This window comes from Pocillopora damicornis, chromosome 11, assembly GCF_964200805.1.
Source record: "Pocillopora damicornis chromosome 11, jaPocDami1.2, whole genome shotgun sequence".
NCBI classification, from domain to species: domain Eukaryota; kingdom Metazoa; phylum Cnidaria; class Anthozoa; order Scleractinia; family Pocilloporidae; genus Pocillopora; species Pocillopora damicornis.
The window spans coordinates 1,540,529-1,557,304 of NC_142680.1; the positions used below are offsets into that span (position 1 = coordinate 1,540,529).

The following is a 16,776-nucleotide window of genomic DNA, read 5'->3' on the forward strand; positions in this document are numbered from 1 at the left end:
TCAGCCTTGAGTTGACTTGGACCTGTGGCTACCATAAGTTTTTTTATAGACCTGAATCAAATATTCAAATATTTTAAAATGGTAAATACTCGGGATAGGTAAACTTACTTGTTATGTAATAATCTTACCTACAAGGTTAGGAACAGTGTTTCAGAGTTTTGAAATATGTACTTGGTAAAGTGCATTTGCATGGGAAATACTTTCTGTAGTTATTTTACTCAAGACATACATGTAAAGCAGGTACTGTTGAACGTTGAACAAGCATGGTCAACTTGGTTTGTGTCTTAATTTAGATTGACCTTTTTTAGATTATAAGGAAAAAAATGAAGGATAAGTATAACAGGGTCAGAGTTCCATGCCAAGTCTTTTGTGTGAATGATGCTCAAAACAGGGAAACCTGTACAAAATGTCAGCTTTAAAAGCCTTTACAGAGGCCATTTTACGTTATCAACTCAGTTGATAATACTTAATTACCCTGTTATACTCTTCTTTCAATGCAGCAGCAAAGTTGCTTTAGAAACTTACCCCCTTCATTAAAATCTTCTTGTAATTGACCTTACTCAGTATACCTTTGTTGTCACACAATCATTTTGCAACAAGTTCTTGAAAACATCTTAAGCTTTGAAAATTGTTGTTCCCTCTGTTCCCAAATACTAAATTCTCAACCTGTGTAGTTCTTTCTGTTTTACTCTTTTGCCATATGCCATGATTTTGTCAGCAACCTGTCATGTACATGTATAAGAATAAAGTAATGATCATTAAGTTGTTTTTCTTTTAGGTGGGAATGAACAAGTCATCCGTAACCTTCAACAGTGGCAACAGAATGCCAGTAGATATAAGATCAGCAGCAACACAGACCCACTCTCAGACTTAGAGAAGATTGCTTCAGAAAAGGGCTATAAAATTTCTGACAATCAAGGGTCAGGGAATTGTATGTTCTATGCCTTGTCAGAGCAACTGGAGACTGTCAAAGGAGTAAAGATCCATCATTTTGAATTGAGGCGGTCCTTAGTTCAGTATCTAAGAGAGCACCCAAAACAGGTGAGTATATTTGGTAAAGTACATGTAATGTCTAGGACAGATACTACAAATGTATCTTCTGCTCCACATTCAAGTTAAATGTGAGCAATTATTATTAGAACATCTTCAAGGTCTTCAGTGTACATGTATGATACATGAAGTTGACACAATTAGAAAGGACAACTTGTCTTTGTTTCATAACAATGTCTTTCTTTTTTGTTTTAACTTCTTGCTATGTTTTTTTGTTTTTTTACTGTGGCAAGTATAATGCTGATGAATTTGTTTATAATCATTCATTTAGATTAATCCTTTTTTGCTATTAGAATTTTAAAGATTATATATCATGATGTTAGTTGTAAAAATTACTCAATCCAACGTATACAGGGAGTACTATTAAGGACTATTGAGCCTAGTTACTAAAGAGTCTTGTATTCATCTGCGAATACTTTTGAAGGTAATACCTATTATATGAAAATATTACCATACTGAATCATTACAAGTAACTCTTTTGCTATTGATATTACATGTTATCTTGTTGGACTTTCTCTTAAAGGTGGATGGAACAGATCTGTTTCACTTTGTTGATAGACACACAACATGGGGTAGTTACTTAACAGACATGGTACAAGATGGCACTTGGGGTGATCATGTGATTCTCTGGGCTGCAGCAAACTGTTATAAAATAGCCATTCATGTGATTAGTAGTCTTCCAGGCCATAGTGAGGTAATTATCAAGCCAGATTGTCCATTTGACCAAAGCAAGCATCTTGTGCTGGGACATGTCCATGAAGTACACTACGTCAGCCTTCAGCCCTTGCAAGGTATAGATCAGAACATAACACATTTAAAAATTGGCCTATCTATGAAATTTGCAAACAAGATATTTTAAATACTATAACTGAGTGCATTCTCCAAGTGTGTTTAACTCCTATACAGCTACAAGCTGTACATGTATTTATGAATTATCATTTCACAAAAGCTTGCAGAACTGACTGTTTTGATTTATTTGTGATGTGAACAGACCTCTCTAACTTGTAAATGTACTGTTTGTTTTGTTGATCCATTTCACTGGTCTTGTGATATTTACTCTGACTAGAGAACTCTTTCTTTATTCTCTGATCCTTTCTTTTTATGAATGTAGATTACGATAGCAGCATTTGTCTTTCGTAACAACTTTTTTCTTCAAACAAAGAGTTATGTCAAGTAAGAGAAGGGAACTAGAGGCAGAATTTGATTTTAAAAGTTATGACATGAGGATCTTACTTGATTTTACCAATATCAAATTTTTAATTTATTAAGTCTATGAGAACTTATTTTACATGAGAAATTCAGTATATTCTAATGATATATGTGGTTCCTTCACTACTACTAAGACAATCAAGCATGATCTACTTGCCACTGCATGCTGTTGGTAATCGTCATTAATTTATTTTGGTGCATGTATGTTTTTCAGATATTAGGGCAACTATACCAGGGAGGGATAAGAGACCAGCACCTGTCAGTACAGATCAACCTCACAAGCAACTCAGGAAAGAGTTGACTAATCATGACTACTGTGAAGGTAAATTGTGAGGGCATGAGGTGAATAATCCAATCCAAATTCCTTCTACCATTTGTAGCTCATGAAAGCAAAAGTGTTAATATTGGTTGGTTCTTTACTGGCATTTTTGGAGACAATTTCCTTGTTTTCCCCTCTGTGTAGATTTATCTTTCTGTTCAGTTAAATGAGACATCAAGTTTACCCTATTGGCACATCCAGTTTTGACCACCAGACCATTTTTGTTGAAAAATTTTCGTAGACAGTTACATAATGGTATATGAATTGCTGGACTTCTAAATTGCATTACTTAACTTCAAAATTAGAATTAACTCTTCTGTAGCTGCACAATAACAATCGGAATATATGGTAAAACTCAGATTCATGAGGAAAGTTTTTAGAGATGTTTCAGCATGACTCATGCCATCATTAGTTTAATGTGTTGAACCCTTGACTTTGTTGTTACATGTTGCATGCAAATATGTAATAAGTTTATTAAAACAAAAACAATATTTGAAATAAGTACTGTAGTTACAATAGTTGAAATATGTAATGATTACTGTGCACAAATGTAGTGCTTGGAAAGAAAGCTAAGCAAACAAAAAAGTACAATAATGTTGCAACAAGTGTAAAATGTTTAAATTTTTGGCATTAAGTTGTTATGGCTGAGTCTTGTATCTGAAAGCACTCAGCTGAACATTTTTGCTTACAATTTGGAAAAGAACACTTGTTTGCTTCCACAGGAACACATACACTGGACTTCTAACAAATTTCTTCAGTTTTACTCATTTCAAATACAAGGTCTTATTTATACATTGGTAGTTAGAATAAAATAACATCTGGTGTGGAACAAGATTTTAAAAACGTTCCAAATGCACCTCAACTCTAATGTGTCTTATTGGTATGGTTGGTATCTTATCCATATCAGGCCAGAACAGACACCCGTCTACTGAACATGATCAGTATAAAGTTTCTGGGGGAAGTTCAACATGTTATACAGGACTTGTTCAGCAGAGAAGTCATCCTCAGGGTAAGATGGGAAAAGTAACTGGAAAATTTTTCACCAAACAGTGAGCATGATATTGTTTAGCATTTTCCAACTACTGTACATCAGGAGCTTGTTAAAAATGTTGGATTTTGACTGGGTTCTGTAGTTCTTACAGTTACTATTTCCAGGCCTCCCTCTAAAGTTCTTTGGCTTGCTTGCTAACATGGCAGCAGTTAGTTTAATTACATTTAAATATAACTACAGTTTTCTTAGATTAAATTTCCTTAAACCTGCCCACTGACAAGAGGTAGTAGTATACCCTATTGGCACCTTTGCATTGCTTCAAGTGTAAGTTTTCACCTAACACTTCATAAGATGTTTCCATGTCACAGAGCAGTTTTGGGTTTAACTGTGGTTTGTGTTTACTTTAAAGGTTCCTCAAGCTATGGCTTGCCTGCTCCTGTAGCTGTGGATTATAGTCAGAGGAATCTTCATGCACCCTTAGTAAATCTCAATTTTGAAGGTAGTCAAACGTTACACAGAGTTAATACAGAAATTTTATGATAATTTGTTTTTAGAATAAATTGTAGTTACTGTTAGTAATAATGACTGATAACTAGCTTTTTATTGGCCATGGCTCTGGTTAGATCTTTTGTCAAATACTACAGATAGAGTACCCTTAATGGGTTTTAATAAAACCCATTAAGGGTACTCTATCTGTAGTATTTGACAAAAGATCTAACCAGAGCCATGGCCAATAAAAAGCTAGTTATCAGTCATTATTACTAACAGTAACTACAATTTATTAGCCAGACTTCCATGGTGAGATGAGAAAGTTCATTTGCATACATATTTATTACAGTTGAATGCCAATAACTCAATTCTTCAAGGGAATTGAAAATAAGGGAAAAGGGTGTCTACCATTTTGCCAATTCATATAGTACATATTTTAAGTGAATTTAAATACAGAGAATTCAAGTGAAAATGAATAAATGTTTTGGAGTGCTGTTTATTGCTTGTTTTGATGTGACACAAGTGGCTCAATGTGGTTTGAGTTATGGAGTGTAAAAATATATAGAGTATGACCTGACAGCTGGGAAACAGAAGTTGCTTCAAGTTAGTGGAAAGTTCAAGTTATTGAGGATTTGAGTTACCAAGGGTAAAATTGTATTAAATTTATGAAGGTTATCCAGGAGGGAAGGGTTGAGTTAGTGATGGGTTGAGGTATCGGGATTCAACTGTGTCTTACTTTAACCCCAAAGTGTCTAATTGGTATGTTTGGTATCTTACTAATATCAGGACAGAAGAGACATCCGTCTACTGAGCATGATCAAAACTCATTTGCTGGGGCCAGTTCAACATATTACAGAGGACTTGGCAACTACTGTAAGTTGGGAGCTTGTTAGACTATTGCAGTTTGACTGGGTTTTGTAGTCCTAGTTACTCTTTTGCTTCTTTGCCTTGCTTGCTGACATGGTAGCAGTTTGAAAGCAATTACCATTTAGGTACTACAGTTTTGGCCATTAAAATTTTCTTTAAACTACTCACTGAAAAGAGGTATATCTTATCAACTCTTTACATTGCTTAAAGTGGCTAATAATAATAATAATGATAATAGTAATGATTATAACATTAATAACAAAAAGTGGTTAATAATAATTAATACTATTATGATAAAAATAATAATAAGAAGAATAATAAGAATAATACCCAGTAATAGTAAATATACTTATTATTGGTATTTTACCCATATCAGGCCAGAACAGACACCCATCTACTGAACATGATCAGTATCAATTTGCCAGGGGCAGTTCAACATGTTATACAGGACTTGTTCAGCAGAGAAGTCATCCTCAGGGTAAGATGGGGAAAGTCACTGGAAAATTTTTCACCAAACAGTCAGCATGATATTGTTTAGCATTTTCCAGCTACTGTACGTCAGGAGCGTGTTAAAAATGTTAGATTTTGACTGGGTTCTGTAGTTCTTACAGTTACTATTTCCAGGCTTCCTTCTCAACTTCTTCGGCTTGCTTGCCAAAATTTCCTTAAACTTGTTCATGGACAAGAAGTACTTGTATACCCTATTGACACCTTTGCATTGCTTCAAGTGTAAGTTTTCACCTAACACTTCATAAGATGTTTCAACTGTTTCCAATTCACAGAGCAGATCTGGGTTTAACTTGTGGTTTGCATTTACTTTGAAAGGTTCCTCAAGCTATGGCTTGCCTGCTCCAGCTGTAGCTGTGGATTATAGTCAGGGGAATCTTCGTGCACCCTTAATGAATCCCAATTTCAAAGGTAGTCAAACCTTACACAGAGTTAATACAGAAATTTTGTGTTAATTTGTTTTTAGAATAAATTGCAGTTACTGTTAGTAATATTGACTGATAACTAGCTTTTTATTGGCTACAGCTCTGGTTAAATCTTTTGTCAAATACTACATGTAGAGTACTCTTAATGGGTTTTATAGCCAGACTTCCATGGTGAGATGAGAAAGTTCATTTGCACACATATTTATTACAGACGAATGCCAATAACTCAATTCTTCAAGGGAATTAAAATAAGGGGAAAGGGGTGTCTACCGTTTTGTCAATTCACACAATACATATTTTAAGTGAATTTAATTACAGATAATTCAAGTGAAAATGGAACACTAAATTGTTGCAGGAAACAGGCAACGTAAATGTTTTGGAGTGCTGTTTACTGTTTGTTTTGATGTGACACAAGTGGCTTAATGTGGTTTGAGTTTTGGAGTGTAAAAATATATAGAGTATGACCTGACAGCTGGAAAACAAAAGTTTCTTCAAGTTAATGGAAAATTCAAGTAATTGAGGATTTAAGTTACCAAGGATAAAATTGTAGTAAATGTATGAAGGTTATCCAGGAGGGACTTTAACCTCAAAGTGTCTAATTGGTATGTTTGGTATCTTATTCATATCAGGACAGAACAGAAATCCGTCTACTGAGCATGATCAAAACTCATTTGCTGGGGCCAGTTCAACATATTACAGAGGACTTGTTCATCAAAGAGGTCATCCTCATGGTAAGATGGGAAAGTAAATGGGGATTTTTTTTACTGAACAGTGAGGATGATATTGTTTAGCAGTTGGCAGCCACTGTATGTTGGGAGCTTGTTAGACTATTGCAGTTTGACTGAGTTTTGTAGTCCTAGTTACTCTTTTGCTTCTTTGCCTTGCTGGCTGACATGGTAGCAGTTTGAGAAGCAATTGAATTGATAATAAGGGAAAAGGGATGTTAATTATTTCATCTATTCATACAGCACACATTTTAGGTGAATTTAATTACAGAGAAGTCAAGTGAAAATGGAACACTAAATTACTGCAGGAATCAGGCAACATAAATGTTTTGGACTGCAGTTAACTGTTTGCTTTGATGTCAGGCAAGCAACTTGACATGGTTCAAGTTATGGAGTGTAAAAATATGTAGAGAAGGAATGACCTTAGGGAAACTAACATGGCTTCAAGTTAATGAGAGGTTTGAGTTATTGCAGGTTTGATTTAGTGAGGGTAAAATTGCAGTAAATGTACAGGGTTAGGGTTAGGAAGTGATGGTTTGAGGCATCAGGATTTAACTGCATCTTATTTTAACCCCAAAGTGTCTAATTGGTATGTTTGGTATCTTATCCATATCAGGACAGAACAGACATCCATCTACTGAGCATGATCAAAATTCATTTGCTGGGGCTAGTTCAACATATTGCAGAGGACTTGTTTATCAGAGAAGTCATCCTCATGGTAAGATGGGAAAGTAAAAGGGAATTGTTTACCAAAAAGTGAAGATGATATTGTTTAGCAATTGGTAGAAACTGTATGTTGGGAGCTTGTAAGGCTATTGCATTTTGACTGGGTTCTGTAGTCCTTAGGCTAGTTATTCTTTCGCTTCTTTGCTTTGCTTGCTAACATGGTAGTACTTTGAGAAGTAGGTGCCATTTAGGTATTACAGTTTCCTCTAATAAAATTTCCTTAAAGCTACTCACTGAAAAGAGGTATACCTTAGTGACTCTTTACATTGCATAAAGTGGTTAATGATGATAATGATAGCAAAAATAATTATACATGTAATTATTATTATCATTGTTATTATTTTTATCACTGAAAAGAGGTATACACCTGAAGGCTATTGACTCTCTACATTGCTTAAAGTAGATAATTTCACTTAACACTTTGCAAGGAGTTTCATTATAAGGTATTCCATTTCACTGAGCAGTTGTGGATTAAACTTTTGGTTTACTTTTACTTTGAAAGGTTCCTTGAGCTCTGACTCACCTGCTCCTGTAGCTGTGGATTATAGTCAGGGGAATCTTCCTGCAGCCTTTGTTAATTCTAATTATCAAGGAAGTCAAACATATCCCCAGAGTAAGCTTAGAAAATTTGTGGTCAACTTTATTTTAGAATAACACACAATAAAAATGACTGATAATTAGCTTCTTATTGGCTTCTCCTCTGAGTCAACTTTGTGTCATTTATTGTCTTTTTAAAAGTAAGATGTAGTGTTGCATAGTGGTATATTTATAAATTAGTTTATAATAAAGTTCAGATATAATGCAGGCTGTCACTGGATGAAAGAATGTGTTCTATCAGAGTATAAAACATAGAGCTGAGCTAAAACTGTCTGGCCATCTGCAAAATTCTACCAAGGGCTGTAATGTACAATATCATAACATGAGCAGAGTCAAAAATCCTTAAAGAGTAAACAAAATGGACAGTCTGAGTTTTGAAAGTTTTCATGCTCAGTTAGATTGCAAGCTTATGTACAGCAATAAAAATTAAAGAAGTCTCCCCACTTAAGAAGCGGGGAGAAACACTCGACCAAGTCTCAAGTTTTTCCTTACTCTTTTGTGCACTAGCCACTTCCTGCGTGCTTTACAAAAGAACAGAGCACAGTGAAGGCTTCTCTATTTGTTAACCAAGCAATACATTTTTGTAGCTAATCAAACTGCTTGCCTCATTGGTTTGTGGTAAACACTAAGTAACCATTTTATGTAGCTGGTATAATTAATGAGTACTTGATCAGAGAAGAGGTCAATGTGTGAGTGCTGCTTACAAACATTTAACAGGGACTACTAATTGATTTTGGCATATGAAACTAATAACGTAAATTTTACAGGTGATTTTATAATTTGTAATTGCTGCTATTTGTGAATGTCTTTGTAGTGGATACTTTGCTGCAATAACTGGATACAAACACAGTATATATACTTAAACAGTGATTATTTATACTGATTTTTTTTTCTTTCCACAAGGTTCTTTAGGGTATGGTTTACCTCATTTGTTGCCGGGGCGCAGTCAGTCTCCTTCAGCTTCAGACATTGCTAGAAATGAAGACCCCATTCACTGGGGAAGTCACACTCAAAGTGAGTAGACCTGCAGAGCTGAGTAAGAGATCTTTTGTTCAATGGAATGACTGTTTTGGTCTTAAAAAAGTGGTCAGGTTTGACAATAGTTTAAAAATTTTTAACTTTTTTTTTTACACCTTATGTCCTGTTAAAAAACAGACAACTGCATCAGGTGACCATCACATGTATGTAGCAAACACAAAAGAACAAAACATGGGTTGGCTTGTTAACCAGTTGGTTAATGTTAGCTCAGTTGGTAGAGCACTGCAACAGAATCACGGCAGTCAAGGGTTCAGCTCCTTTACGAGCCATTATTTTTTCTCCTTCTAAGCTTTATTTTCACTTCTGCTCATGGTGATGGTTTGGAGAATTTGATACTGGATCAAGATATTCATATATTAGTATCATTGCTCCACTGATTGTAGAGATACTCATGTTCTGATTGCTTGAGAATTGCATCATATCTGCCTATAATCACCTTGGTGGAGGGGATTATAACAGTGTCACTAAATTTCAAAATGGCTGCCCCACACTTTGTGAATGCGATGGAAGAAAATTCATTTATGAAAAGCACAAAAGGTGCTGATAAGTTTGGCTTTTTGAAAAGTAAGATTTGAAGTTTTTGTTGATTGAATTAAATAAACCTGTTAAAACTGCCTATATATCTTGATATGAGTAATCAACACAATTGCAACAAAATATGTTCCATGATTTCTTTATTTACATAAATAAATTATTAAAACAGAATTAGAAAGCACCCAAGAAATTATATTGAAACAATTACTTGCCTCAGGCTCAGTGAACATTGTTGAATAACCCCCTTGACTTTGTGTAGGTTATTATTCAACGATATGCATTTCACCTTTGCAAAATAACCGTCAACTAGCACCTGTTAAGTCTTTACCTGAAACTTTGATAACAATTGGCCCTAAAAAATCTTTTGAGTATTTATTACAATCATTCAGGTGATACTGAAAATTAATAGTTTGTATTGGTACAGTATTAATAATTACCTATGATAACTAATTTGCAAGTGTTACTTGTTACTGTTTTTCTCTCTTCTAAAGGTTCTTTTAGTCATGGTTTGTCACCTCAATTTGTGCAACAGAATCAGTATTCAACTCCTGCCACCACCTCAATCCAGCTAGAGCTTACATACCAGAGAGGTCTGTTATAGTGCTACTTACAGTTATTTCTGTGATCAATAATCAGTGATTTATGGTAATTATAGTGAACTTGCTGTACCAGGAGTTACTACTGTAAATCATTAGCTCGAATAGGGCTCAGGTTTTCCCCCCAGATCTAAATTTATGTTTGTTTGTCAGTCTCTTTGACTGTCACAAGAACATTGCCAGATCATCTGCACACTTATTTTTACAATTCACAACTGTTACTCCTAGGTTCAAATTGTTCACTTTTCTCCTGACTGGAGTGCTCCGTCTTATAGTCCTTCTCAGAGTCTCTAGGGAAGGATTCGTAAATCTTGATTTTTAAATGGCTGTAGAAAAAAAAACGTTTTATGGAGAATATCATTCTCATGCATGGTGAAGCCTTACTCTTGATTCTTAGAAGTTATAAATGTTCTTTTAAATTTTCAAACATACAAGGACTTGACATGCTTTAGGTAAGAGTTGTTTAAGGAAATTTCTTCTTCGGTTTTTAGGTAACTTCCGTGCTTTTGTTTACCCACTCCTGAAAAAAGAGTACAAAAGACGATCTCAGTTGAAACCACTCTTCTGGGATAACACCATTCAGTTGCCTTTGGAAGATGTCTACACAAGATTGAAAATTTTGCAAAGAAGAAAACGAGATTTTCGGTTAGAAAACACTGAAGTGAACGTGTCTGAAATTTTTAAAAATGGAGATGACATCATTGTACTTGTAGAAGGGAGTCCCGGAATGGGCAAGACAACTTTCTGTCTTAAAATTGCCCATGATTGGGCTAATAAGGCAACTTCAAAGCTTGACTCCTTTCCTCAATTTGAAGTAGTTTTACTGCTCAAATGCCGTGATATTCATGGAGACATAATAGAGGCCATTGATACACAACTTTTACCTGAAAGCAAGACGAATGCAGAAGCTATCAAGAAAGATTTTATTGATTATATTGAAGATTTCCATTACCAAAAAAAAGTTTTAATAATTCTGGATGGTCTTGATGAGCTACCTAAGATGTCAGAAAATTGTGTGGATAAATTGCTTAAAAAAAAGATTTTTCCATTTTGCTATGTCTTAGCCACTTCACGCCAGGAAAAAGGAATTGTTGTGCGGAAAAAGGTGAACTTTGATATGCTTTTACAAATTGAAGGCTTTACAAGAGAAGATGCTTTTAATTACGTAAGGAAGCATTTCAAGAATACAGGTGCTGAGAATAAGTTGAATGGAGAGAGGCTCATCACAGAAATACAAACAAACACTTTCCTTGATGCACTATGGAACAATCCACTGAATTTGTCACTCCTTTGCATTGTGTTTGAGGACCACAAGGGAGAACTGCCATCTCATCGCACTGAACTTTACCAGATAATTGTTTGTTGCATTTTACAGAGATATTGTGGCAGGCATAATCTGGAGACCCCTGCTGGTGACAAAGCTCTAATGAGACACTTTGAAGACAGTTTGCTAGTTCTTGGAGAGTTAGCTTGGAGATGCTTGAAAGACAATCGATTTTCTTTTCGTGAAGAAGAGTTGGGAGAATTTGAATCTAGACATGAGAGTCTTGCAGCTCGCAAACTTGGTCTTGTGTTCAAGGAAGCCAGCTTAAGGAAGATTAACCCTCAGCATGAATATTTCTTCTTTCACAAGACATTTCAAGAGTATTTGGCTGCATTTTATCTAGCACATATGCTATTGAAACAAATGGTTGATTTTTCTGAGTTGAACTTTAGGAGGGATTTGGTAGAGAGGTACAGACAAGTGTTTGTCTTTATGTCAGGTATTCTGGGTGGGGAAGCGGGTCTTCTTTTTAAACAGATTGGCAAGAAGCTAAAGGATAAAAACTGGGACTGGTGCAAGTGCCATGAGGAAGAGGCCACTTTCTTTCATGAATGTTTCCATGAGAGTAGAAATTATGAACAAGTGGCGATGGTTCTTTGTTCCTCTATTCCGTTTCCACAGACCGTAACTATTGACTTATCAGATGAGGAAATAACAACAGAGTGGTTCATTATTTTGAATGCCTGCACAAGTTCTTTGCAGTTACAGCCTCCTGTTCATCTAGCAATAAGAAGTGTTTTTGTTAATGTTCCGGCCAATGTAAATAATGACCTACTAGCTGATTTCGTGGCGTTCAACACAAGTCTACAAACGCTTTCCTTTTCCGTTAGGTTTATGATAGAGGAGATTGCAACTCTTTTGTGTAGAGTACTCAGAGTGGACTCAACTGCATACTCCTTTACTCTTGAGGTTACTTGTTCCAATATTTCCTCAGTAGAAGTTGGTGCTATCAGTGACAGCTTGGCTGCAAATAAGACCTTGACAACCATAACTTTTCAACTGCCTTGTAAGTTTTTAGAGGAATATGTTGCCATACTTGACAAGGGACTATCTGCTGATACGCCACTGACTTCCATTGTACTCAAGACTTTTGGTCCATGGACGGAAACTGAAGCAGAACTTTTAAGAAAGATTTTATTGAACAGATCACTTACATCTCAAAGCCTTGCTGTTGGTGGAAAAATGCATGATTCATTAGCAACTTCTGTTAGTGAAGGACTTGTGGCAAATTCTTCTCTAAAGTCCCTTGCACTCATTTTTTGTGGAAAACTCAGCCACAGTGGTTTGAGTGTGTTAAAAGAAGGCTTTTTAGGAAACAGGTCTCTGGAGTCTCTGCAATTAAAAGTGTTTGGTGAGCTTCCTACAAATTGGGAAAATATTTGTGGGACTCTACAGTCTGCAATAAAGTCAACCACATCCTTTACAGTGTATCCAGATACTACTGGCATGGTTGGAAATTCACAGGTAGCTTTCCTTTGCCCTGTCCTGAAAGAAAACATTTCAGCTTCAAAACTACATTCAGTAACTGTCAACATTTGGGGAGAGTTAGATTGCAGTGGAGCAACTGATCTATGTAAACTCCTCATAGCTTCATCGGCTTCATGTGTCAATTTGAATATGAACGGAAGAATAACTGATAGCGTTGCTGACTGTCTTTTTAGGCATTTTAACAAACTTGACGCCCTGTCTTACTTGAGTATTGACATTCGGGGGGAGGTGATGGGAGACGGAAAGAAAACTCTTCAAAGGCTATCGAGCAACCAGATATATTTTTTTGCGTTTAATGTTCATTCCTTTAATTCAGGCAACAAGATTTGCAGAGAGGTTTGTTTATCTACAGATGATTCTTCACCAATTACACCTGTATTTGCCAAAGTTAAGGATGGTTGTGTAACAAAGCTTAATGTGAGCATAAACAATCCTGGCAACATCAGTGAAGACTGGAAATGCAACCTCTTTGAGGGTTTGGCAAAAAATGAGTGTGTAACTACATTGAACCTTGTATTCAATAACATTTACTTACTTGCAAACATAGATGCTTTTAAGATCAACAATTACAGTGAAATGAGAGGAGAGTGGACATGTGTTCTGGGTGATGGTTTGGGGAAAAACACGTCATTGACTACGCTGAGCCTTACAGTCAACAATTACAGTGATATGGGAGGAGATTTTACAGGTGTTCTGGGTGATGGTTTGGGGAAAAACACGTCATTGACTACGCTGAGCCTTACAGTCAACAATTACAGTGATATGGGAGGAGATTTTACAGGTGTTCTGGGTGATGGTTTGGGGAAAAACACGTCATTGACTACGCTGAGCCTTACAGTCAACAATAATTACAGTGATATGGGAGGAGATTTGACAGGTGTTCTGGGTGATGGTTTGGGGAAAAACACGTCATTGACTACGCTGAGCCTTACATTCAACAATTACTGTTACATGATAGGAGATTTTACAGGTGTTCTGGGTGATGGTTTGGGGAAAAACACGTCATTGACTACACTGAGCCTTACAGTCAACAATTACAGTGATATGGGAGAAGCGTGGACACGTGGTCTGGGTGATGGTTTGGGGAAAAACACGTCATTGACTACACTGAGCCTTACATTCAACAATTACTGTTACATGATAGGAGATTTTACAGGTTTTCTGGGTGATGGTTTGGGGAAAAACACGTCATTGACTACACTGAGCCTTACAGTCAACAATTATTACGGTGATATGGGAGAAGCGTGGACACGTGGTCTGGGTGATGGTTTGGGGAAAAACACGTCATTGACTACACTGAGCCTTACAGTCAACAATTACAGTGATATGGGAGAAGCGTGGACACGTGGTCTGGGTGATGGTTTGGGGAAAAACACGTCATTGACTACACTGAGCCTTACATTCAACAATTACTGTTACATGATAGGAGATTTTACAGGTTTTCTGGGTGATGGTTTGGGGAAAAACACGTCATTGACTACACTGAGCCTTACAGTCAACAATTATTACGGTGATATGGGAGAAGCGTGGACACGTGGTCTGGGTGATGGTTTGGGGAAAAACACGTCATTGACTACACTGAGCCTTACAGTCAACAATTATTACGGTGATATGGGAGAAGCGTGGACACGTGGTCTGGGTGATGGTTTGGGGAAAAACACGTCATTGACTACGCTGAGCCTTACATTCAACAATTACAGTGAAATGAGAGGAGAGTGGACACGTGATCTGGCTGATGGTCTGGCAAAGAACACATCAGTTGTTACCCTGAACCTTACACTCAGTAACTGGAATAACTTGTATGAAGACTGGGTACATGGAATGGTTGATGCTTTGGTAACAAACATGTCATCAACTGCAATTAGCCTTGAAGTAAATATCTTTGGTGAAGGAAATGAAAAGAGTGAAAGTATTTTAGTGTAAAGACATTTGGTAGATCAGTGTAAGTAGTTGATTCCACTTTGATAAATTAGTGGAGAGAGCTCATTCAGGTTTAAGAAGCAGGTGTAAAAACCCAAGGTCTATACATGGCCAAAGGGTGTGAACGAAGGCCCGTAGGGCCTGAGCCCCTAGGGGGGTCCGGGGGCATGCTCCCCCAGAAAATGTTTTAAAAATTAGACCCTCGGAAATGCACTCTGAGGCTCATTTTTTTAACTCTCTCAATCAAAAAGTAATGAAAATAAAATAGGGCAAAAACAGTTATTAGACATTGTTATGAAATTAGCGAAGAACATGGTGTTAAGTGTCAAGTGGTTTTGCCTTGTCTCAAAGTTGGCAAGTTGTCATTTTTGCGGAATTCTGCATTGGCGGGTGTGAATTGATAATTGGCAACTGAGTCTAACTGCTTGTTCTATTACATCTTTTGCTTTTGATACAGGGGCCCACTGATGGAAATTTGTAACAAGGAGTCAAGCATGTCATCTTTCAATGAATTTTGAAGCCTTGTCTTTATCCACTTCAAATCGCTTGCGCCTCTTTCTGGCCAGGCATTAGTCACAGACAGGCTCTGGGCTACAGCAGACAACTTCACCAGGTTTGGAAACATTACTTTGAGTGATGAAATGCTGCATATCTTGGTTAGCAACCACTCAGTTGGAGTATTCCCTGGCTTTGGGAATCCTGTGCAACGAACTTGAGGTGTTCTCACTCAGACTTAAGGGCTTCAACCTCTACCTAATCTGTGGCACCAATGTGGTCTCCAAGTGTGGCTATATGGTTCACCCTGTAGCTCTTGAAATCAGTGGCTTCCTTTGCAGGGAGAAATTGCAATGAAAGATTGAAATGGCTTGAAGAAGTGGTAGGGAAGGGAATCTTGTTGATATGTTCTCTTTCAACCTTGCCATGTAAGTTGTAATTACATCACATTTCTTGAAAGAAGGAACTTTATGCAAGCCCCTTCTCTGTGACAAATACTGTTGAGCTCTCCCAATAGTAGGATAGTAGATATCTGTCAAAATCAAAATACTTAACTACAAAGCCTGGAAAAAGGAAGAAAAAGGACTGTGGACTGCTTATACTTTTTTTTCATTAACTTTAGTCAATTTTCTAGGATTGAAAAGTAAGAAAAATTCAACTGATACTTCATTTATTTGATAGCACAGTGGTAATCAGTATCAGAGAAAAACACCCAGGCTTTGTGTGCTAAGCATACTTCACCTCATTTTTCTGATTTGATAAAATAGGAAATGCCTAGTCTAGTACCCAGACCTTTCATGGCCAAGTGGCTGTACAATTCAGTTAGAGGAGAGACTTTGAGAAAGACCTTTCTACCTTAATTGACTCATCTTTTAGAAAGAAAGGTGTAATAGCTACTGCTATTTACTAAATGTCTTGTTACATGCACTCAGGTATCCAGTGAGTGTCATGTGCTTGGTTGAAACTCCGGTTGAAGATACACTTGTATTAATGGCGTTTGATTGTTCTTGCATTGATATTCATGATATGATCTCTTTACTCAAGTTAGGTCACAAACTAAAGATCATGTTTTATTTAACATGGTTAAAAGAGAATTTTAACTGAAGACCCTTTTTATGAAACCCATTTTCTATTTGAGTTGTTAATGTTTAGTGCAGATGAGTTTTAATCAGCATATGTAGTCAAGAAAAACAGTAAGAAAAGAAATTTCTCAAGCATTTTAAAGCTGTATGCTGAAACTGCAAAGTTTTAAGTTCGATTGACCAAGGCTACATAGTTAAGTGAATTCTTTGTTTCCATATTTGTTTCCATCTTTTGATGGATCTTCCAGTGGAACTATGCAAACAGATTTTTAACCTTTTCACATCCAAGATCTCAATATTGTATTGATATTGTAAAGAGAAATTGCATTGTGATCTCTTCTGGGCAAGGAGTCTAAACTCTTTGCCAATAACAAGATTCCAGTATGTTTCCATA

At 36.5% G+C, this 16,776-nt stretch overlaps 1 protein-coding gene across 4 annotated transcripts in view; it reads left to right on the forward strand.

Moving 5' to 3' along the window:
• LOC149037003 (uncharacterized) overlaps positions 1-16,776 on the forward strand; it is an 81,396-nt gene that overhangs the window by 63,765 nt on the left and 855 nt on the right. For 3 of the 4 annotated variants that reach the window (XM_089188295.1, XM_089188293.1, XM_089188292.1), the window contains 15 exons: positions 779-1,041; positions 1,574-1,841; positions 2,474-2,581; positions 3,486-3,587; positions 3,979-4,068; positions 4,845-4,931; positions 5,302-5,403; positions 5,751-5,843; positions 6,487-6,588; positions 7,199-7,300; positions 7,811-7,921; positions 8,809-8,919; positions 9,969-10,067; positions 10,565-14,827; positions 15,263-15,728. In XM_089188295.1, the coding sequence (XP_089044421.1) occupies positions 934-1,041; positions 1,574-1,841; positions 2,474-2,581; positions 3,486-3,587; positions 3,979-4,068; positions 4,845-4,931; positions 5,302-5,403; positions 5,751-5,843; positions 6,487-6,588; positions 7,199-7,300; positions 7,811-7,921; positions 8,809-8,919; positions 9,969-10,067; positions 10,565-14,808 (5,727 nt within the window). In that variant the 5' untranslated portion in view covers positions 779-933 and the 3' untranslated portion in view covers positions 14,809-14,827; positions 15,263-15,728. Of the gene's footprint in view, positions 1-76; positions 400-778; positions 1,042-1,573; positions 1,842-2,473; positions 2,582-3,485; positions 3,588-3,978; positions 4,069-4,844; positions 4,932-5,301; positions 5,404-5,750; positions 5,844-6,486; positions 6,589-7,198; positions 7,301-7,810; positions 7,922-8,808; positions 8,920-9,968; positions 10,068-10,564; positions 14,828-15,262; positions 15,729-16,776 lie in introns of those variants that run through there. The other variant, XM_089188294.1, reaches the window with a different exon arrangement.